This window comes from Poecilia latipinna, unplaced genomic scaffold, assembly GCF_001443285.1.
Source record: "Poecilia latipinna isolate Pla-1442-1.1 unplaced genomic scaffold, P_latipinna-1.0 Scaffold2285, whole genome shotgun sequence".
Taxonomy (NCBI): Eukaryota; Metazoa; Chordata; class Actinopteri; order Cyprinodontiformes; family Poeciliidae; genus Poecilia; species Poecilia latipinna.
In genome coordinates this window covers 18,746-42,462 of record NW_015114901.1, presented here as the reverse complement: position 1 = coordinate 42,462, position 23,717 = coordinate 18,746, and the positions used below count along the sequence as shown (strand labels likewise).

Sequence of the window (23,717 nt, the reverse complement as noted above, 5' to 3'; positions counted from 1 at the left end):
AAAATATAGAGATATATAAAGAAAAAAAATATATATATATATATATATATATATATATATATATATATATATATATATATATATATATATATATATATATATATATATATATGAGCTTAAAAAGTAAAAGAAATTTGACATTTCAAACTCAGAAATTTCTAGAAAATTTCTGAAATAAATCTAAAAATTTCAGAGATTTTTCTAGCAAATGCTTTGGCTTTCCAAACCAATAAATTTTATTGTAAGTTACTTTATACAAGTAAAAAACCTTTTTAAAATGTCAAAAATGCTTTGACTTTTCAAACTCAGAAATGTTATTTCATAAAAGTAAAAAAATTAAATCAAAAGTTTCATTTTTTTCTGGAAAATTTCTGAAATTAATCTCAAATTTATGTAATTTTTTTCCAGCAAATTTTAGACTTCAGTCTCTGAAATTTCATGAGCTTTTCAGCTGAAGTTTGCTCTTTTCTCCATCTAAGTTGTTCCCAATGCACCGTCATGTCTCTCCGTTCAGCTCCAGTCAAAGCTGCTGCGTTTGTGCTGCTCTGTCACATTAAAGTTTCTCCCTGAGAGCGGTTAGCTTCCTGCTGCTGCTGCATTATAGACAGCGAGGTAAAAGCTGATGAAACGTCTCGTTTTCTCACTAAATGACGGCCCTCTGTGTGTTTCTTGTCATTCTGTGCCTCCATTTCTCCGTCACGTTTGCAGCAGTACCCACCCACTGACGCCACGGGCCAGCTCAACCTGTCTGACCCGTCCGTCAGCACCGTGGTGTAGAAACAAAAAACAGAGAGGGAGAGAAAGAAAAGAGCGACGATGAGGCCGTTCACGACGCAGACGAGTCAGAAGAAGAAGAAGACTCCACGTTTCCTTCAGCTGAATGAAAACCTGAAGAAGAAGAAACGACTCTGATGAACTTTGCACCTTTTTTAAAAACAGGATTATCTATCTGGTCTTAGATGTTTTTAGGATTGCTAAGCATGCACAGAGGAACCCATCTTACCCACATATACGATCTTTTCCTTCTGTAAGTTAAACCTTAGCCTTGTTTTGTCCTTTTACTCGCATAAACTTAATGTTCGGTGTTTGATTTTATCGATTCCCTGCGTAGCTTTTAGACAAACGGTTCATTTTAGGGATGAAAATCTGTTTCTGGTGACGATATTTCTCTTCCAATTGAGGCTAAAATAGAGCAGAAGAATCGACTTGTAGTGCAATAAAAAACGGCTAGAGGTAAATTATTTTTAATAGGAATTATATCTGGGTTTCCATCGACACTTTAAATGTTTTTAGACATTTTATTGGGATAATGGCACTTAAAAACGAGCTTCTGGTGAAATGAAAGCATGCGTGTGCTTGTATATGAAAATGTAGAATCTATGTATTTGAATGATGATGATGATGATTAATGCGATTTCTAGGAAACGTTTATTTGCACTTACATGCCCAAGGCAGTTATTTTAAATGTTAGCAAAAGCTTTGACTACTCAGCTTTCCATATCTTTATAAAAGGAGACTTTAAAAGTTTTTATTCTCTCTTCCTCTCTCCTGCAGCTGCAGTTTTTCTCGCCTCCAGCTTTTGGAAGGGGTTGCATCAAAGGGCCGCGTTTCCCAGCCAACCAGCACTCGGCCTTTCGTGCAAAACCTCAGCGAACTTTTGCACGAAACGACCGGAGTGAGTTGAAAGCTGCAGAAACGCCTCGGTTGGCTGGGGAAACGGGCCGTTTCCCGTTTTCTGGAGGTGAGAAACACCTGCTGCCCCCCTGCTGGTGCCCTCTGCGGAGTCCGGCGCCGCTTTGCACTTTATCCTGATTGGTCTCCTTCGTTAAGCTGCAGCGAAGCCCCAAAACTACCCAGAATGCATTTCACTTTCTAATAGAACCAGCTGCTTGTGAAGCCTCCTTTAAGCCTCTGCATGCTTCTGTATTGATACACAACATAGCGCTTCTGTTTGTTTCTGCATATCTGCCTTGTACAGCGAGCTGAGCTGTGAGGAAGCATTTAAACTGAATGACGTGTAAATATGTGACGACGCTGAACTGGAAACCGGAGAACTTTTGTAAGAAACGCGTCCAAACGCGCAGCAGGAAGCCCCGACGGCGACGTCTGCTTGTTTTTTCCTACATTTTCCAGCTTTAAACCATCATGTTTTTACTGCTGTAAATAAAAAACGCTGACATCGACAAGTCTGACCTGTTTCTGCTTTTAACTCATGAAAGGAAGAAAAAGCTGATGTGATTATTTCTGTGGGACATGACAGATGGAAACAAAACTCTTCTTCAAATTTTGAGGTTAATTTCAGAAATTTTCTTGAAAAAACACAGAAACTTCTGTGACACAAACGTTGAAAATTTACAAGAAAAAACGTCAAACTTTGAGATCCATCTCAGAACTTTTCAAGAAAAGAAAATAAAGAATTTCTGAGTTTTGCTGGGAAAAACTCCAACATTTTGATATGAATTTCAGAAATTTTCTAGAAAATAAACTTGGAAATTTCTGAGTTTGATAAGTAACAAATTTAATAGAAAAAAATGACATTTTGAAATTAATCTTAGAAATTTTCTTTAAGATAAAAACAGGACAGTTTTGTGATCCAAAAGTTTATTTTTTACGAGAAAATACTTCAAAATTTTGAGACTCATCACAAAACTTTTTAAGAGAAAAAAGAAACTGGACCATTTTGAGATTAGTCCCAGAGATTTTCTTTAAAAAAAGAGAGAAAACTTTAAATTTTGACATTTTTCTTGAAATTTTCTATTGAAAATTCCTCAGTTTGAAAAGTCTGAAATTTGTTAGAAAAACTTCATAAATTTTGAGAATAATCTTAAAAATGTTTTAGTTTGAGAATCAAATATTTGTGAAGAAAAGGTCAAAATGTTCATATTTATCTCAGAAATTTTCTAGAAAAAAAATTTAATTTCTGAGTTTGAAAAGTCAAATATTTGTGAGATAAAACTCAGAAAATTTGTGAATAATCTAAAAAAAATTCTAGAAGAAACTTGGACACTTTTGAGTTTTAATAGTTGTGATTTTTAGACTTTTGAGTCCATGAAGCTTCCATAAGTCATAACGTTTTGGTTGTGTAACATCATTAAAGTGTCCTGCTCTGCTCAGGTTCCCACCCAGCAGCTAAGAGCCAGTCAGTTTCTTTACCTCTTTGTCAGATCCTTCAGTTGTCTCCTCCTATCGCCTCATTGTGATGTTTCAAGCTCACATTTCAGTGTTGATTGCTGCACAGATTGTTGGAGTTCAGACCCACCCAGAGTTCAACCTGCGACCTTTTCCTGGGACGTTTAGTGAACGATTCCTGCTGGGAAAAAAGCCAAAGGAAACCTGTGAAGCTTCGACCTGCTGAAGCTCTGCTGTCGGGATTAATGACTGACCTGCTGCAGCAGCTAGTCAGCATACAGGACAACAATGGAGGTTTCTGTTGTCTGAAAAGAATAAATCACTGGGATTATTTCCTCAGAAGTGTTTCTACATTTTCTGCATCAAAAACATACAAGTGTGGAAATATGGAAATGTATCAACACGTCTGAAGACTGCATTCCCCAAAACCAGTTTCTACCAGTGAGGAGAAGTTAAAAACGGTTCACACTGCTGCTGCTGCTGCTGCTGCTGCTGCTGCTGCTGCTGCTGCTGCTGCTGCTGCTGCTGCTGCTGCTGCTGCTGCTGCTGTAAACATTGTTTTGCTTTGGGAACTGTTCTGGGAACTGTTCCCTGAATTAATGTGGAGATTCAGATCTGAGCACAAAAACTGAGCAGGAAACATATTCACTCTTTATATATCTGTTGTTTTTTTTTTTTTTTGATGAGCTGAAGTTTAACGTTCTTATAATTTACTGTTTATAATTTGAAGAAATAAAATATAAAATCACAATCAGTTACATAAATCAAGAAGAAAAAATAAGAGGATTACATTTCTGCCAAAGAAAACTGTAATGTCAAAATTAGAGAATTTTTTTCAAGAAAATCGTAGACGTTTCAAACTCAAAAATTTCCAAGTTTTCCTGAAAATTTTTAAAAATTAATCTCAGAAAATTTCTTGCAAAAAATCTGAAAATTTCTAGAAAATACTCAAATTTTGAAATTTAAATTTTTTTTGCTAGAAAAAAATCTGAATTTTTCCAGAAAAACTTGAAACTCTGACATTTTTGCCAGAAAATTGCTGATATTAATCTGAAAATTTCAGATTAATATTAAAATACAAGGAAATTTCTGAGTTTGATAAGTTGAAAAGTTTCCAGAAAATAAATCTGAAATTTTGAGATGAATTTCAGATTTTATTTTTACAAAAAATATGGAAAATTGTGAATTTATAAAAACATAAAAAATTCGACTTTATAAAGTTTTTTCTGTATTTTTTTTTTTTTTTTTTTTGCAAATTTTATTTTTTCAAACTCATTTCAGAGGTTGAACTAATTATTTTATTTTTTTATTTTATTTTACTTTATTATTTTTTTATTTCTGAGATCAATCTGAAAATCTCAGATTTGTTTGGTGAAAGAAAAGACTTTAAACTTTTGGAGTTTGAAAAATCGGAAATTTTCTTGAAAGAACTGAAGAAAAATGAGAATTTTCTTTGTTTGAAAAGTAAAAAAAAAGTTCAACTTTTGAAACAATGAAAATTACTAAAAGTCTAAAGTTTTCAACGTTTGAAAATGTAAAAAAAATCAGATTTTTTGTGACAGAAATGTGCTCCTCCTCTTTCCCCCATCTACAGTTGCTCTAACACTCTTAGCAAACCACCCAGTTCTTTGTTTTCTTTAACATACAGTAATTGAAGCTCATGTAAAGGGAGCCGTGCATCCCGTGGCTCCTCCCCGCTGCCGCCGCTGAATGTAAAGCAGCTCCGGCAGATAAAGGCATTGCTGACCGACTGGCTCCGTATCCGTGGTTCTGCTTCCTGCTGGTGTGAAACGGTTCCGGACTTTGAACGTTCATCTGAGTCAGACTTTAAAATGTCAGCTGGCGGGCAGGAAGCCAGCAGGTGAAGAGGAGCGGTCAGACAGAGGAAGAGGAACAGCTCCTCTTCTTCCACTTGTTGCTGAGCGAAGGCTCGTATTTCCAGAATCAGAAAGTCTCACTTTCACTTCATGGCTCGGTTTTCCGCCCTTCCCATCGCTCCCATCGCGCTGCTGCTGTTCGGACTGGTCGGCATCCTGCTGCTCACCATTCCCTCCCAGGACGTCCAGGACGCGCCGGGGTTCATGGTAATGTCCGCACTGTAAAACCGGCACGTTGTTTTTAATTGAAAAACATGAGTGAATTTAACTCTGATCAAGGTTTTGCTGAATTAAATCCAGAGGATTTTGGGGTGTATAATGAATTACAAAATTGACTTTAATGAGATAAATTAAGTGGATTTAACTGATTATACTACTTTTTTTATTTGTCACAAAAATAGTTTGCAACTTTTATTAAATATTTTTTTCCTTTTTTTAAAAAAAATGTTATGAGACATTATCTGTGAAAAAATGATCTCCACCTTCTCCCTGAGCTACTATTACAGAAATTAACCAGACCAAAAACAACCAGTCAGAGCCAGAGGGCGGGGCTTCGCGCTGCCAATCAAACTCATGTACTCCTTGCTGAACATACTAATGCCAAAAACAACTTAACAGGAAAACCGCTGCTGTCATCAGTGGCTATGCTAACTGGCCTTACCATTAACAACATGCTATGCTAGCTGCAATTAGCACTAGGAGGAGGCAGAAGAGCTCAGTTTTGTTACAGATTATTCGTTTCATAACATACTGTCACAACATAGTTGTCAACTTTTATTTTATTTTTTTTAATGAAATTTTATACTGCAGCTTCAAGGCAAAAAGCTAAACTCATTGGCTGCTTTTCCATTACAAATGTACGCTAATGTAAAAAAAAAACACACAATTTCGCTTTCAATAAATAAGAAATACAATTAAAATCACACATGAATAAGTTTGTTCATTAAAAACAAAATCCTCCAACTACTTCCTGTTGTCATCTTCTCCGTAGTTTCCAATAGTAGTAACATCCACTTGTTGATCATGTGGCTCATAATGTGAAAAAATGTTTCCATTGCAGTTTTGTAAAATAAATGTAAACACCTCGTCATAGTGTCAAAACTTCTGATCAGCTTTTAAAGTGTTTTCTTTAAGCAAATTTATTTTCAAAATGTCAAATTGTGCAATTATACAGTCAATCAGTTCAACTTTTCATGCTAGCTTCAGAAAACTTTGTTTATACTAAAAAATTAAGCTCAGTGTCATGATGTGTTGAAGATGAACACTGAGACCCAGGTTGTGAAGAAAATGATAAATTTAATGATGAAAGCTCAAACAGTCCAAATGCAGGCGGCACAGCAGAGAGAACAGCACATACAGCTAATTACCAGTAGCAACTGATATACAGAAGACTGAAAACAAGAGCTAACGCTAACCAGGACTTCGCAGTTCAACTGGAGAGCTTAGACGTTCGACATGCAACAACAACAACTGACATTAGACGAGACAAGAGACAAAGGTGGACTTAAATACACAGGGAGGCTAATCAGGAAAACTAGACACAGCTGGGATCAATCAACAGGGAGGACAGGACAGAGACTCAGGGGAAACAAGGACATAGAAAAAAGAGAAAGAAATACACAAAAACACAGATCGTCACACTCAGATTTATTATACTAACTTAATATTACTTTATCAATTAATTATTCAACACAAAAATTTTGAAGCAACAACATTTTTTTAAGTTAGGTTTTGCAGTGACTGCTGGTATGATGCAATTGTAAGGAAATGAAGTGCAGAGTAAACGGATCAGGGTTGGTACTCGGTAAGTTAGTCATGTTAATATTCTTTAGAAACGGTGAAGTGGGAGTTTGATTCCTGCCTCAGAAATCGTTTCACCTGGAGGCGTTTTTACATCACAAAGACAAGAAACGGCTTGTTGGAAACGATAAAAACTGCAGCCGAGTTTCACCTACAGTTCCCGTAACAGAACCAGAGCCGAGGAGTAACCAGGTGCTCAGTTACATTTAGGAAATAAATACTTTTTTACTACGCTGTAGTAATACATGTTGAAATACTGTTATCACCTCTGATTAGGACTTTCATCTCACAAATTAAATTGAAAAAGAGAAAAATGTAACATTTCAAACATTAAATTTACATAATTATGGCTTAAAAATCATGAAACTTTATGTTAATGTGAAATAAAAACCTTTGCAATGCAAATACAAGTGAAGCATAATCCCACTCTGCAGGAAATGCTGAAATAAAAATGTTATGACTGACATTTCTGTGAAAACACTGATAAACAGCAGATGGCTCAGTTAAACCACAGATAATTATCAGAGCTTCACCAGAGAGAAAAGTGACAACGAGTGAAACCAAGACGTTGAGTAACTGAACTAGCAAAAGATATTTCCTCGTTTGTTGAGAAGCTCTTTTGCAGTTGTTTTGGTATTCAGAGCAGGATTTCTTCACAGTTTGGCTCAAGTTTCTACCACATTGTTCTACCTTAATTATGCAACCAGACTGATATCCGCTGGTTTTCTTTTTAAGGTTTATTAAAGCTGCTTCATCAGTCAAACTGGCCACACACAATCAAAGAAATGATTTTCTTACAGCTTCCAGGGAGAGAAACACCTTTTTCCCTAAAAAGTGAAAGGACAAAGCAGAGCGTGAAAGCTCATTGTGTTTCCAGTAAGTAGGTTGCTACAGCTCACTGCACAACAGAAATGAGAAAACATTTGAAGGAAGAACATGGGAGTACGTATCCATGCAGATACACTTGTACTAATTTTAGATTTTTATTTGCAGGCGCATATTCTTCTTGTATTAAAGTGTTTTTATTTAGTCAGACTGAGAAATACCATGATCATCTTGGGAAAACCCATAATTTTAAACCTTTAATAACTGTTTTTCCAAGGTAACTTTAAAAAATACTTTGGGCTTTTAGATTTAGCCAAAACTACAAAGTCCAGTCTTTTAGGTGGACCAGAGTTTATTTTTTTCATCTGCATCAGAATTCGATTACACATTTACATCTCCCCAAACAAACCGGATTTTCTAGACAAATGAAGTGGAGTTTGGTAGTCCGCCATATTTCGCTCTATTGGGGACCAAAATTGCAACATTTGTTTCATTTTCAGTTTCTGAAGTTCACTTTCACACTGCACCGAGTCAAACGATCCAAACTGAAAAAGCTGTTCCTCTCCTCGCCTATGGGGGCGCTGCACGAAAAACCGCTAAAGGAAACGACACGAAAACCTCTGAAGAAGACACTGAGCGCAACTTCCTCATGAAACGTAAACAAAAATGGAGTAGCGTCAGATTTTAGCGGTTGTCGGATTTCTCTTTTGTCTTTGGTTAAATAAATCAAGCTAATTCTCTTGCTAGCGCTCGTTAGGGCTTTTGTTTTGGTTGTATTTACCCAGAATGCCCTGCGCTGTAGTTCGTTTCCTGCTGTTGGAGCGGTTTCCGAGTTCACATATCTGATTCCTTGTTCTGTTTTTGTTCGGCAGTATGGGATTGTCCTGGATGCCGGTTCTTCCCACACTTCTTTGTTTATCTATAAGTGGCCTGCAGATAAACAAAATGGCACCGGCGTGGTCACCCAGCACAGCGAATGCACTGCAGACGGTAAGAATCGCCACTAAAACCAGCGCTTTGCATGTCAAATACCAGTCAGGTTTAATCCCATTCTACAGGCAAACGCATCCAACTGCCACAACGATTCTGGTTACAAATGTCACAGGGGGAAACAAAAACTTTAGTCTTTTATTACCCAATTACCCACTTTATTTGATCAAATTCACATAGATAAAATAAAATATAACTTAAATGATTAAATTTAAATTTAATCATTTAAATTGTGATTTAGCCATTTAAATAATAATTAAAATTATTAATTGTCGATAATTTTGACAATTAATCAGATTTAAAAATCGCCACATTTAGCATATTTTTATTTAGCCATCCTTTACTACAATTGATAAACAGTTTTAGGTAATATAATGTTTATTTTCTACCTGAAAAGTGATAAAGAAATGTTTATTTACATCTTTAATGTATTTGTAATATTGTATAAAATAAACTTAAATTTGCAGAATGTCTCATTTTTATCTGATTATTGGATTAATCAACAAAATAAATAATAGAATAATGAATTACTAAAATAAATGCTAGCTTTACTTTGCTCTGAAAATGGCTGCCTGTGCAGGTAGATGTCATGGGAACCAGCATTTCTGGCCTTGCTGGTGTAAATAACCTGACACAGCGTTTCATAAATGATGCAGCACAGAGATCTAATCAGCTGTTTTTATGATTCTCTGCCCAACCCTCTCTAAGGTGGGGGGATTTCTGAATACGCTGGCCGGGTCGGAGAGGCTGCCCAAAGCTTACGGGAGTGTCTGAATCAGGCTGTTAAAGAGATTCCCAAAGAGAAACACCCCAACACACCTGTGTACCTGGGAGCCACGGCCGGCATGAGGCTGTTGAAGTGAGTCACTGTGTGATTTAGGTCTGTAGACCTTTGAGCTTTATGCTTTGTTTACAGCACATGTGTCAAACTCAAGGTTCGGCCGCCGAAAGTTTTATGTGGCCCAAAGAGACACGTGAAACGACCATCGTATGCTTAGATGATATTTATCAGTTAATTGAAAGCAATTCTGAACAGAAGAAGATCAGAGGCACCAAAGGAAAATATTCAGGCTTTTTTCTTAGAATTTTGACTTTTTTTTCTCAGAATTTACCAAATTTATTCTTACTTTAATCTTTTAATATTAAATATCAAAATTCTGAGGAAAAAAAGGTCAAAATTCTGGAGGAAAAATAATTTTTGAGAAAATTCAAAATTTTGAGAAAAAAGTGAAAATTCTGTTAAATAAAATCAAGTATGATAAAAATATGAAACATTCTGAGGATAAAAGTCAGTTTTGAGAAAAAAAAATCTGATTTCTGAGAAATAAAATGACAAAAATGTTAAAATCCTATGAAAAAACTCAGTTCTAAAGAAAACAATATCAATTTTTGGGAAAAATCAATTCTGAGGGAAAAAAAGTCAGAATTCTAGGAAATATAATCAATTCTGAGAAAAAAAGTAAAAATTCTAGAAAAAATGTGAATTTGAGAAAAAACGTTTTCAGAAAACCAGATTCTTGGTAAGATTTTGTGTTTGCAGTGCAGTTCTTGTTGGTTTTTATTAACTGTAAAGGGCGGTAAACATCTGTTATTAACATTAGTTTTTTTTTTTCAGCATCTCCAATCCAAAGCAGTCGGATCAGATTCTGGCCGAAGTGGGCAGTGAGATCCGGTCGTTTCCTTTCAACTACAGTGGAGCGGTGATCCTGGACGGACAGGAGGAGGGCGCCTACGGCTGGGTCACCGTCAACTACCTGCTGAGAAACTTCATCAAGGTGCCGACGCATTCGGACATTTTATCTCAGAGGAGAAAATATGAAAGAAATAATTTAAAATGCTTGAATTTCTATTTGACATTATATTACAGTTTTGATTAAAATCCTAAATTTGGAAAATATTATTTACAGTTGAACCCAGATATTTTTATACACTTAATAAAAAGAGAAATAAATTTTTTTCCTCATTGTCTGAAGTCAAATCAGACTTGAAGTTTCTTGTTTTAGCTTCATTAGCATCACTAAAATTATTTCTATTTGCTAAATGCCAGAAAACTTTTTGTGTTTAATTTGAGCAGGAAGTTATTTTACCTTATTTGTTTGGATTGTTTCAAAATGTTTTATATTTTGTTATTTCTGATGGTTAAATTACTTATTGACTGTCTTATATTTTATACATTAAATTTACTGAAGTTAAGATGTTTACTTTTTAAATTAATGCTTTGCTCTCAGACCACACTGCAAAAACAGAAAATCTTACCAAGAGTTTCTCTCTAGTTTCTAGTGTAATTATCTTGAAATAAGACAAAACCAACTTACAAGTAGCTTTTCAGTAAGAAATAGCTTTTTCTTAGTCAATAATCCCTTAATATTGATGAAAAATTATAAGTTACACTGTCAGATTATTTATTACAATAATAACAATTAATTTTCTTTATCAATATTAAGGACTTATTGACTCAAAACAAGCTCATATATCTTGCTGCAAAGTTACTTTTAAATTAGTTTTATTTGCACTATAAAATAAACTAAAAGTGCTTGGTATTATTTTGTGTTTTTGCAGTGCAGTGATGCCTTTATGGTGTAAAAACATCACATTTTGCTGTAGAATACATTATTAAAACAAAAGGAAATAATGTCATATTTTTAAAATAGTCTTTCTTTGTTTTTTGTGTTGTTTTTACATTGTAAATGTTTGGATTTAAGTGTTTGACCGCGGGTTGTGTTTGTACAGTACGACTTTGTCGGCCGCTGGTTGAGCTCCGGCGGAGCGACGGTGGGAGCGCTGGACTTCGGCGGCGCGTCGACACAGATCACATTCGTCACGCAGGAGAAGGTGGAGAACGAAGCAAACAGGAAGGAGCTGCGTCTCTATGGCCAAGATTACTCGCTGTACACTCACAGCTTCCTGTGCTACGGCCAGAATCAGCTTCTAAAGAAACTGCTGGCTCAAATCGTGAAGGCAAGACGAAGTTTCTGCTCTCAGTGCGTCAGAATTTCTCCATAATTTGACTAAAAATGATCTGAGGTCGCACCGTTGTGACCACAGTGAAGGGACAAAAAAATAAAAGTCTACAAACCTGAAAGTTTCCCTGCAGTTCAATAATCATTCAGTCCATATTGTGGCTTAAAGCAAGGATGTCCAGCATGTGGCCCGGGGGCCGTTTGTGGCCCTTCAGATAAGTTTGTGTGGCCCTTGACTGCAGTTCAAGAATGGTGAAAATCTGAACTTTTTGTAATTATTTTAGAATTACATTTAAAGTTTATATCTTCCTAAACATAAAATGATAATTAAGTACAGCTACGGCTGAAACGATTTATCAGATTAATCGTGACGAATCGATTATTGAAATAATCGTCAACTAATTAATCAAGTTTTTTTGTACAGCACATTCCAGCAACAAAGCAGTTCAAAGTGCTTTACGTCATAAAAACACAAAAATGAAAGTCATAAAACACAGTCAACAACTGAAGCACTAATTTATTAATCAATTATTTGATTAATTGTTAACTGGAGAAAAGGACTCAAAAAATGGTCTTTTAATGTCATTAAGCCAAAACTGTAAAAACAATATACAAACATTTTGCATTTAAGATAAGAAGAACCTTTTTCTGTAAATATGTTTTAGCACAAACTCCTCTTAGGAATAGTTTTAGCTTCACAACAGAAATTCTGTTATTGTATCTAAAGCGATAAAATTTTTATTTTCTTATTTAAAAAATTAATTTAAATGTTTGTTTATTTGCATTGCTTAATGTTTTTCTAATATTGCATAGCAAAGACTTAACTGGTTAAATAAAAAATTTGTAGGCATTTTTTAATCGATTAATCGATTAATCATCGGAATAAACAATTAATAAAATAATCATCAGCTGCAGATTTTTTCCCTCTGCTTTTATTTTTATTTCATGTAATTCAGCAATTTTTTGCTCAAACACTTGGGCAAAATCATCTATTATTTAATACATGTCCTGTATTATTTTAAAAATTATATTTTTACATGAATATTTCCAGCACCCTCTGCTGGAAAATATGAGGAACTTCAACAGAATATTATCTACCTTTCATTCATGTTATTCATATATTCACCTTTTTTAATCTTACTTAATTTTAGTCTGAAATTTCAACATTTGACATGTTATAGTTAGCAGCTTTTGGAATTTATTGACTCTAATTCAATATGGCCGCCTTGTTTTATGTGTTTCAGTCTCAGGGTTACGCTCCAGAGGTCAGTCATCCCTGCTATCCTGCAAACTTCACTGGGCCGCTGGATATGAAGAATATCTTCGACTCGCCGTGCACCGAGCAGTACAAACCCGAAGCCTACAACCCTCAGAAGAACTGGAGCTTGACGCTACGCGGCAGCGGACATTACGAGAACTGCTTGGGCAATGTGTCTGAACTCTTCTCCCACGACGGTTGTCCCTTCTCACGGTGTTCATTCGACAAAGTCTTCCAACCGAAAGTCACTGGCAGCTTCATGGTGAGAAAATCAGAAGGAGTAAAGATTTGTGAAACAAATTAAAAGCAGTTTTAAAACTATACCTTTAGTTTAAGAAAATTTATTCTGTGTCAGATGCTTCACTCACATCGGGATGCTGGATGCTTGAAACTGAATGTGTATCCTACTTTTTGCTTATATTGGCTGATAATTTTCTGACCAACTGAGCATAAAAATTTAATTCCCACACTATCAGATGATCCTAAAATAATAAGAAATAAATAATAATCTTGACCAGGCCTGTAACAATAAGCAATTATAGCAAATATAGCAATTATAATGTGATCAATTAATCACATTATAAATTAAAACAAACACGTGATGTATCGTTTTTTTCTTTTCTCTCTCTCTTTTTACCAAAAACTGGATGACAAAAGTCTTCAGCCTGGTGCTTTGGTCTCATTTCTTTACGGACAATTTTTTTTTTTACAGAGATTTCATAATTTGCTTTGTTTGTTGTTTCTGTTGTTTTCTTTATTTTGGATTTTAATAATTACTTTATGTGAAATATTCATTAGAATTTTAAGTTTATTTTAAGTTTAGCCATGTATAAAAAAAGTCACATGACTTTTATATGAAATATCAAAGAAACTCTAATAAATGAACTTTGTGTTGTATTTAACATTTTCAGGTTAAAAATATATCAGTTTTGTTGGGCAACACAAAATTATCCCCAGGGCTACAAATGGCCCCCGAGCCACACTTTGGACACCCCTGGTTTAAACCCCAATGTGTGGAAAACATTCAGTTTTAGGCTCTGAAACTGATTTTAACCCCAATCAAACCAAAACCAGTTGATTTCTGATTGATGTTATTGATTGGAGATAATCTATTATCACTTTTCTTTGTGTGTCTTCCTTTGATTTTTTTTGTAATTACCTTTTTAAATCCACTGTTTCATTAGAGATTGGTTGCTAGGCAACAAGCAAAGCGCTAGAAACTTGCTGTCCCTTGCAGGAAAATTAAGCAGCACATGTCCCTCTGTGGAATAAGATGCTATTAGCCCTGAAGCTGCAGATTAAAAATGCACTGAGGCGCATAAATTATGGACACGTCAAAACAAGATGAGGGAAAATTCAGCCGTAAAACTCTGTTCAGCCCCGAGGCGAACAGGAAAACATGGGACAGTCGTATTGTCTGTGCTTTGATTTAACCAGTTTCTACATCTAAACTCTCTTTTTTTCTTTTTTTTCATCTCCAGGCATTTTCTGCTTTTTACCACATTCACTCATCCCTGCAGAATGTCACAGGGGTCAAGGTCAAAACGTCGCTGCAGCTGGAGAACGCCACCAAGAAGGTGTGCAGCATGAACTGGAGCCAGGTAAACAATTTAATCTGACAATTTAACACATTAATGTCACATAGAGGTCAGCAGAGACATTATACTCAAGGAAGAGTCAAAAGTATTTGACTCAAGTACTGAGTAACTGAACAAATTATAAATCATTTAATAAAAAATACATCATCAGATGGACCAAAATATAAAGGTAAGTGGAAATTTGGGTATTTAAAGATGAAAATTACAATAATTCATATAAGTGACAAAAATATAAAGCAAAAGAACATGAAAAGCATCTTTCTTGTGTTTTTCCAAGTGGTGGCCACCAGAGGGCGCTGTGGGAGTCTTAGAAAGTTGGAGTGCAGATGAGAAAAAAAAAAATTAAAAATGAATCCTATAAATTTTTTCATAATCATATTTGTTTTATGATATTCAGTATTTTTTAACAACTAATTGCCAGTCACAAAATGATTCTTATAAACATTTAAAATCAGGCAATTAAAAAATATGTATTATTTTTATTGTGATATAAAATATAAAAACTATTTTATTGCGTAAAAATATTAAATATATTTTAAATATTAAAAATATTTAAAACTAAATATTATTTAATATTTAGTTTTTAATTACTAAAAATAAATATTTAGATAACAAACTACACATCATCTACCTAAATATCAAGCTACCTTGTTAGCAAGGTAAATATTTGGCTACAAACTAAATATTTAGTGTCGAACCTGAATATTTAGTTTGAAGCTATGAATTTAGTTAGCAAGCTACATTTAGCTTCAAACTCCTTCCAAACTAAATATTTAGTGTCGACCCTGAATATTTAAACTTCTGTTTAGCTGCAGATGGTGTCTGATAAAAAAAACATCGACCGTGTGAGGAATTACTGCGCTTCCTCTGTGCTCCTCCAAGCTCTGCTGCTGAGAGGATACGGCTTTGACGACTCGTCGTTCCCTGACATTTCCTTTCAGAATACGGTAAAAAACGGCTTTTTAATAAATAACTGACGTCTGGTGATCCTCAGTCATCAGTTTGGTTGGTTTTTTTCTGCAGGCGGGCGACACGTCGGTGGGCTGGGCTCTGGGCTACATGCTGGTGCTCAGCAATTTGCTGCCTGCAGAAAGCGCCGGGGTGAGGAAGACTCTCACCGTCGGAGCGTGGGGGGTGCTCCTCTTCCTCTTCATCGTCCTCCTCGTCATCTGTGTCTTTCTGCTGTTTCGAGCGCGAAGCAAGAGGAAGAAAGGAGGCGATGAAAACGTCATCTAGATACAACATCATGCCTCCAGAGCTGTGAAGAAAAGAAACATGCAGGACGTTTGGTTTTTGTTGTTATTGCTTCTTCCAGAAACTTCAGTGTAAATCTGCTTGCCCATCATCTGCAGCCTGGCATTTGTTTGAGCTGTTTGTCTTTTTAATTAGATTCATAAACATTTCAATGACACCAGACGGCCACTAAGCTTGAACTTAACATGACTGTTTGGCCTGGTTTGTAAAGTTACACTGTCAAAAATGAACAGTAATAATTTGGGCTGTTTGTCATGAATGGAAAAAAACAGGGTTTAATTTTTTTAACATAATTTCAACATTTTAATCGCACATTTATAAATATTGGTTTAAAATTAAATATGTAATTTAAAAAAACAAAAAAAGGGATTAGAAAGTAAGAACCTTGTTAGCAAACAAAATATTTAGTTCCAAACTAAATATGTAGCTTGAAGCTAGACATATAACTAGAAAACCAGATATTTAATCAGCAAACTAAATATTTATGCTTAAATATTTAATTAGCAAACTATATTTAATTAGCTAAGTAAATATGTAGCTTTTATCTAAAAATCCTGGCTTAAGCTAAATATTTAGCTTGCTAATTAAATATTTAGCTTGAAACAATATAGCTAATTAAAAAGCTAAATATTTAACATCAAATTAAATGTTAAGCTAGGAGCTCAATATGTAACCAGCAATCTATATATTTAGTTCCACACAATATATTTAGTTTTACACTAAATATTTGGTAAATATGTAGCTTTCTAGCTAATTATCTAGCTTCAAACTAAACACTTGGCATTTAGCTTGCTAATTAAGTATTGAGTTTCAAGTTACATATTTATTTTGAAGCTAAATATTTCGCTATGAAGCTTAATATGCCTGTTTTCACAGGGGTTAGGAACCTGAACTGCCTGTAGCTGAAATCCATGAATACTTCAGGCCTCCTCAAAAAATGCCTATTTTAATACTTCAAACACCAAATATATCTTAATATGCGTCTATACGCACAGTAGAAACCATCTTGGCACCACAGATGCTAACAATCAGCGAAAAGAAAAATGAACGGCGCTCCTGGATTGGTCACAGACACAAACCAGAGGCGCCTCAATTAGTATTGCGTCTTCCCATATCAGTTTTCTGTTTCTGTACAAATTAGGCTAACAGTTGAATTTTCCATGAATAATTTGGAGTTAGGTTTCACAGAAAAACTCTTGGGACCAGAATTACTGATTAGAACGCAATATTTGTCGCCTTTTAAGTTTCAATCGTCAGCAATTCACATTTTGAATGTCAATATTGAATTTCAAATCAGCTTTATTTTGTCTAATCAAACAAGGAATACGTGCACATTTTATTTAAAATAAAACATTTTAGAGGAAAAAATGGTAATGTTTTAGCTTGAAGAGCCCTAAAGTTGACCACCTGGTCCCAAAATTAAAAATCTAAATCTTTCCCTATCAGAACCAGGACTAGGCAGCACAGGTTGAGCTGACTGCAACACTCTTTAGTGTGTAGGTTTTTACTGAGGGCAAACATGAGTCCATTAGCACCATGGGAATGTTTCATTAAATCACAGATGGAGTGAACTGACCTCCAGGTAACTCTGTCGGTCTTTATAGGAGATTGACATTATTTTTATGTGATGTGTGGTATTTAATGTAGAGATGCACCAGTCAACTGTAAAGTCACTGAACTGGCCATTTATTACATAATCAGCAGGTCAAATACTGAAAAATCTGATTTTGTTTTGTTTCTGACGTGCATGAAACTGGAAAACTCCCCCTTTCCTTTGGTCTTTTAACATATTATCAAACATGTTTTTTATGCACTGAAGATGTTAAATGATATGAGATTTTCTGCATAAATTAAGATAATTGTTTAATAATACTGTATATGTTGGACTCAAAGTTAACTATAAATGGACCGGCAGCACATTTTTCTACTTAATTTAATGGTTCTTGTTTGTTACATTGAGCAAAGCAAATTGGACACGAGTTTGTTATAACAGGAAAATATCAATTGACAGGAATTCATTGTGAGAGCTAATTCAACACTTGCATATCGAATATTGTTATTTTCTACACTTTATAAAGTCCATGTTAGATTTCACTGAGCTGCCATTTCGTCCAATCAAGATGGCAGACTTTTTGTTGAATAAAAATGTTGTGACCATTACTGTACATTCTGACTGATGTGTTTGGTCTGCAAATACATTACAAGAGTTAATTTCAAGGATGATTGTTAGTGATTTATTTATGGCATTTTGAACTCTGAACATTGAACCTGGAGCAGTGAAGCTGCAAATGTCATAAACTTATACAGCCTTGTTTCAATTATATTAGACTTAAATTCATATAAACATACAGTAATTAACCAAAGTTTCTTTTAATTAATTGTAACACTCTCGTGGCACTATTTTTAGAAACCCCTGCTTCTAAAACACATTTTCTGGCATTTTGTTAGCTAAATATGACCCTCACAATATGGCAGGCTGCTTGACGCATAATTGGTAGAGGACAGCGAACAGCAGCTTCCTGTTAGCCTTCAGAATAAAAGCTAAGTGAGAAAGATGAACGCTTTTTGTCTTAACGTTTAATAAAATAATGGAAACAATTCGTGATTTAGCTATGTAGTAAACATTTTTGCACTGTTAATGTGTCGCTTAAATGACTCAGTTAACATTTAAAGTTTTTAACATTGTTTCCACAAACCGGAAGTGACGGTGTTTTTGTTAGCAGCATCATGGCGGCGCAGGTTTGAGAGCGCTTTCCTTTAAGTTTTTCTTGTAACGTCCAACTACAATCACAACAGTCCGCCGGGTTTTTCCTCGCACAGTAGCAGGGGCTGGAGTTTGATGAGAAAGTCCGAGCTTTCGGACTGCTGTTGCTTGCTTTGGTGCTCGGTTTGCTAAAGAGTTGGGAGATGTGCTCCCAGACCAAAGCAGCGGCTGTCATGGCTAACATACCGCGGGTTGACATCGACCCCTCTGGGGTTTTTAAATACATCCTGATCCGGGTTTACAGCCGAGAGGAGGGAGACGATTCGGAGATAGATATAGTCCGAGGATACGGCTGGGCTGAGTACCACGGTGAGTACTGAGGCTGCCCTAAAACACTCTGTATGGAGCTAAATTGGGGCCATAAAGTTTGCTAAAAAATTAATTTCAAAGCAAATAAATAAAAATTTGAAACCGAAAAATAATTTTGAAACAGCTATGGTTCTTTCTGGGATTCTATAAATGCTCTAACACACCTTGCCATCAGGATGGCAACCAAGTATTCATACTTAATAGGCTATTTACAGATGTTTTTTTTATTCTGGAAATGCCAATTTTATCAAATGTTATCTAGATATTTTTTATTATATAAAAAAAAGATTTTAGTGGGGTATGGGTTATTTTTCAGAAGTTGCATTGATTTTTTTCATACAAAGCTTTATTTGTATGAAAAAACTGAATTTAAGAACAAAATTTAGATACCATAAAAATATTATCAACATATTTTTTCATAATTGTATAGTATTAAATTTCTAAGCAATCATAAAAAATTCAAGAATTTTCTTAGCCACTGATTACTAATTTATTTTCTTTTAAACATGTATGGATCACCTTTGGTCTCAAAATAAAGACGTATTTATTTTTAATTCCTTAATTACCATTTTTAGCAATTGCTGTCTTATTGACAGCAATTATAATAATGTAAATAATAACATAAATTTAAGATTATAAGGTATATTCTGGAATATTCTTAATTAACTCCTTAAATTACATTTAAGATTTCTTATTGTTGTGCTTTTTCCCCTTCCCGATAATTTTATATTTTTGTTTGTTTCGCTTTTCTTTTTAAGGGTTTGGTATTATCAAAGCCTGAAAATTTAAAAAGTTGACCTCAATATTGACTCTGATTTTAGTTTTTTGTCCAAAGTATCAAAAAGAAATTATATTTTTATTTTCTACATGACAATTTAAAGATTTACTAATTGACAAAATATCTGCACATGGTATAAAACATCAAATCATGAAATTTCCTAGGAAATTTAAACAAAACAGAATACAAAATGGCTTTTTTTGTGTTCGTCCATAACAAAATCTAAACCTGTAAAAGTGATAATTGCTTTTTTTTATTTCAGTTTGTGCATAATATTTGATAAAGTACTCTATTTCCTATTTGCAGCTGATATCTACGATAGGGTTTCTGCGGAGCTGGAGGACGGAGGCCTGCTGGACTGCGAGTGCATCGGAGGAGGCAGGATAAAACATAATCCAGACGCCAAGAAGATCCATGTGTACGGATACTCCTTGGTACGGAGAAACAATGTGGCTTGAATTAATGCTTTATTTTAAATTACTTTTACTGTGACTGGAGTTAATGTTTGGCTTGTTGTTTCAGGGCTATGGAAGAGCAAACCATGCAGAGACCACAGAGAAACTGAAGGAGAAGTACCCAGACTACGAGGTGACCTGGGATAACGAAGGCTACTGAAATAAATAGCATTGAATATTCTGGACTTTCATTCAGTTTCAACCTGTTGAAACTCTGATAGACCAACAATTCATCCACTATTCACTGCATCAAGATGGGACAACTAATGCATGATTGTCATTGTTGACTTGATACGTCAGTGTTAAATCTCATTTACTGTTTTTACAACCTCCTTCAGTTGTGCTAATATTCAAAATACGAGCTAAATATTAGCATAACCGGGTTTTAAGTCCAGATTATGAGGGGGGAAAATGGTTTTACAGGGTGAATATTATGTTACCTTGTGTTACTGAAAAAGAGTTTAACTTCTGTGGTAAAGGTAATAAATAATTAACAAAATAGTTTTTTTTGTTTAAATTTGATGTAATTGTTCTCTGATTCATTTTGTTTCATGCATTATTTCATATTTCTGAATATAAAAAACTTCAATTAAATTTACTTTGGATTTTGGTTCTTTTAATGTGAAAATTATTGGAAAAATCACGACATATTTCTGTACTTTCTATGCATTTAAATAAAATGACCAATAATAACGATGCACAACAGCAAATATACTGAATATGAGATTTCCAACTTTTCCAGTAAGAATCTCAAATTCAAGGCAGTTTTTCCTGTATTTCAAATTGGGAAATCAGAACAAACAACTTTGAAATACAGCAATAAAAGTTTCTGAGGTTCTGAAAAAGTTTTAAATCCACTTCATGAACAACTGCTTCTTGTTTTCAAATAAAGTCAAAACACTTAGTAGTTGACCAAATATTCATATTTTCACATGTTTATGCAACAAAAAAATGTGGTTTAGTGTAGAAAATCTGTTCTGTTCTTTAACATCTCTTCTCTACAGAAGCCCATTTCTATCAAGAAACAAAAAATAAAAGTCCAACAAGAAGTCTTAATTCCGTTTTCAAAAGAAATAATTTCAACTTTCATAGTCATTGTTATGAGATTGCCAAGAGAGAAGGGATAAGCCAAATAAAGATGGCTGTTAATATTTGGAACCGTGGCCAACACGGACTGAATGGTTTCGTTTACTTCCTCTGCTGCCATTGCTAAAAGTACAGTCAGACTACAACTCTAAAACATCACAGAAAATCAACATTATCGTTGACAATGTCTCCTTCTGTTTCCTGATTGGCCCGGTTTAAATTCTACCGGAGAAATCCAAGTCAATGAGAGAAAATCCAGGCAGAACACTAAAGGGAGATGAGAACTGAACTGATTTGCACAGGAATGCAAAATGTGAAAATTGACTTCAGAGCTGAAATCAAAGATCTTGTGAAGATACTGCTGAATCAGATAAGATATTGTTATTTACAGTGTCTTGTACATGTGCTGAATCGCCACACAGGTGGGAGGAAGTCATTAAAGAAACATAAAAAAAAGCAATTTCCTTTATGGTATATTAAACTTAGTATTTATTACATTCACTTTCAGCACGTACATGTGCATCTCTTGAGCAATATACGGATGTTCGCTGTTCTTTGGGGGGTGTTTTATGGTTGTCACTTGCATGCTGGGTAATTTTAAAGTCCGCCTGTTATCTCTGAGAAATAAAGGTCGGGATCGGCTGGTGAAATTTCCACAAACAGTTTTCAGACTGAGATGTGAAGGAAGAGAAAATATGCTGCGTTTTTGGCGCCTGACCGTCCTGTTGCTGTTATGTTTTCAGCGTGGTAAGAGCAAATTCAAAATTACTTTTTTAATAAAGGTGGTTGAAAATTGTTTAACTTTTATTAAAATGAAAAAATTAACACTCAGAGTTGATATTAGCTTCAAATAATCAAAATGAAAGAGAGTCAGACTCTTAGAAGTTGGTTACATTGTTGCAGCCAGAAAGATTTATGGGTTTATTGAGATGTCAAAACTTTATTGCACCATTTATATCATAAATTATGGGTGACCTATTTGCTGAATATGTCACTGCAAAAGCACTACATCTTTCCAAGTATTTTTTGTCTTGTCCAAATATATTATTGCACTCAAAATAAGACAAACACTACTTAGAAGCAACTTTTCAGAAAGATTTAAGTTTGTTTAAAGTCAACAATTCAAATATGAACAATTATTTTGCTTAAAACATTGGAAAAAAGTCAAATAAATGGAATATACTGGTTTGCAAAGAGTATCTATAGTCATATTTAATAGATTAGGATGTTATTGCAAAAATATTTCAGGAATATAGATCAAATACACACAGACTGATGTTTGAAATGCCTTGCTGCTGAAATGTGCTATACAAATAAGACCTTTATTTCTGCTAAATATGATGATTTTCCACTTACAGTAAATGAAAACATGACATTTCATATTAGAAGCATCAGATCAATTAGACACTTTAATGTAGAAATGTGAAAAGTATGTTTAATACTCTGGCCTTTGAGGCTGCAGCATTCTGCGTCATAAATATTTGGAAATATCTTGATAAAGAGTTTGGGAGAGCTTCATGTAAGATATTTAGGGCAAGCGTCAAAAGTACAAAATACTTCTTTGAATGTATTTGTTCTTTAAATAGATTTGATTCACATAGGATGTTAAACCAAACAGTGCAGCATTTAGATACATATTAGTTTGGAGAATCATAAGGAAATGAAGGAATTAGGCTAACAGCTTTCCTGTGTTAAGCTAACAGCTGCTTGTAGCTGCTGCTAAGCTAGCTAGTAAAAAAGCATCTTATTTTGTAACTAATTTAATCAGAATTGTTTAGCCAAGAGCATGCTAGGCCATACATCTGTAAACAAAACTGTCCTGATAAAGGAATTTTTTTTTATTTTGATTAAATTTAATTCAAATATGGAGGCTAATCCTAGAACTAAATATAAGCAAGTCAGAATGATGCCAGCTTAATTATGAGTATTTCCCCTGTAAAATTTAGTTGCAGTTCATAGAAAAACTATATTATATTTTATTTAAAAAGAGACAACTAATACTTTTGGTATATTTATGACAATTAATTTTAGGTGCTATTATTTTTGCTAATCAAATTATGTGTGAATGCTCATATAGCTTAATTAGCAAACTAACAAAGTTACAAACAAATATTATGTTTGATTTTATAATTTGATTCATATGTGGTTTTCTAAGGAGGGGAAAAATTATTGCCCGGGATAGAAAATTTTAGCATCTGTTTATGAAGTTATAATAGCAAAACAAAATACCAGAAAACAATTCAAAAGTTTCTAATACTGTGCTTTCTGAATTGCCAGTCTACTCATATGTCAAATCTACAAAGTAAAATGAATAAATTATACATACATACTACAAGTTAAAAGTAAGTTTGACCCATTATAATGGGAGATAACTCTTGAAACCACTGCTTAAATTAGCTAAACAGAATGTAGGTTAGCATCATTAGCTTAGCTTGCCTCAAGGTGGGAACTTCCACCTAATTGTTTTTGTTTGTAATAATACCCTTAAAATCCGTTTAAGAATAAAAACATATATGTTTTAAATTGTTTATAGTTAACAAAATGTCTACCTTCATAGCGTTAGCAAAAATAAACTCTTGTAAAGTGAATATGTTGACACTTGTTGATAATATCTATCCAGCTACTGATTAAATT

The 23,717-nt window shown here is 34.4% G+C and overlaps 3 protein-coding genes across 16 annotated transcripts in view; all 3 read left to right on the top strand.

Moving 5' to 3' along the window:
- The window catches only part of LOC106937144 (glutamate receptor ionotropic, NMDA 1), a 52,158-nt gene extending 51,227 nt beyond the window's left edge, over positions 1-931 (top strand). For 9 of the 14 annotated variants that reach the window (XM_015018511.1, XM_015018505.1, XM_015018502.1 and 6 more), the window contains one exon: positions 709-931. In XM_015018511.1, the coding sequence (XP_014873997.1) occupies positions 709-777 (69 nt within the window). In that variant the 3' untranslated portion in view covers positions 778-931. Of the gene's footprint in view, positions 1-514; positions 614-708 lie in introns of those variants that run through there. The other 5 variants (XM_015018508.1, XM_015018498.1, XM_015018499.1 and 2 more) reach the window with 4 other exon arrangements.
- Positions 932-4,655: 3,724 nt separating this feature from the next.
- LOC106937148 (ectonucleoside triphosphate diphosphohydrolase 2-like) lies at positions 4,656-17,908 on the top strand. The gene is made up of 9 exons (XM_015018512.1): positions 4,656-5,213; positions 8,504-8,621; positions 9,330-9,480; positions 10,237-10,396; positions 11,352-11,579; positions 12,826-13,101; positions 14,321-14,440; positions 15,247-15,384; positions 15,461-17,908. The coding sequence occupies exons 1-9, from the start codon at positions 5,097-5,099 to the stop codon at positions 15,671-15,673; spliced, it is 1,521 nt and encodes a 506-aa protein (XP_014873998.1). The 5' UTR covers positions 4,656-5,096; the 3' UTR covers positions 15,674-17,908.
- Positions 17,909-18,390: 482 nt separating this feature from the next.
- On the top strand, positions 18,391-20,607 carry phpt1 (phosphohistidine phosphatase 1). The gene is made up of 3 exons (XM_015018495.1): positions 18,391-18,764; positions 19,849-19,976; positions 20,065-20,607. Exons 1-3 carry the CDS (start codon positions 18,599-18,601, stop codon positions 20,155-20,157), a joined length of 387 nt encoding a protein of 128 aa, XP_014873981.1. The 5' UTR covers positions 18,391-18,598; the 3' UTR covers positions 20,158-20,607.
- Positions 20,608-23,717: the final 3,110 nt, after the last annotated feature.

Coding starts and splice junctions, on each gene's coding strand:
- LOC106937148 (XM_015018512.1), top strand. CDS start 5,097: ATGGCTCGGTTTTCCGCCCTTCCCATCGCTCCCATCGCGCTGCTGCTG. Junction 11,580..12,825: donor TGCTGGCTCAAATCGTGAAG/GCAAGACGAAGT, acceptor TATGTGTTTCAG/TCTCAGGGTTACGCTCCAGA. Junction 13,102..14,320: donor AAGTCACTGGCAGCTTCATG/GTGAGAAAATCA, acceptor TTTCATCTCCAG/GCATTTTCTGCTTTTTACCA.
- phpt1 (XM_015018495.1), top strand. CDS start 18,599: ATGTGCTCCCAGACCAAAGCAGCGGCTGTCATGGCTAACATACCGCGG. Junction 18,765..19,848: donor CGGCTGGGCTGAGTACCACG/GTGAGTACTGAG, acceptor TCCTATTTGCAG/CTGATATCTACGATAGGGTT. Junction 19,977..20,064: donor ATGTGTACGGATACTCCTTG/GTACGGAGAAAC, acceptor TTGTTGTTTCAG/GGCTATGGAAGAGCAAACCA.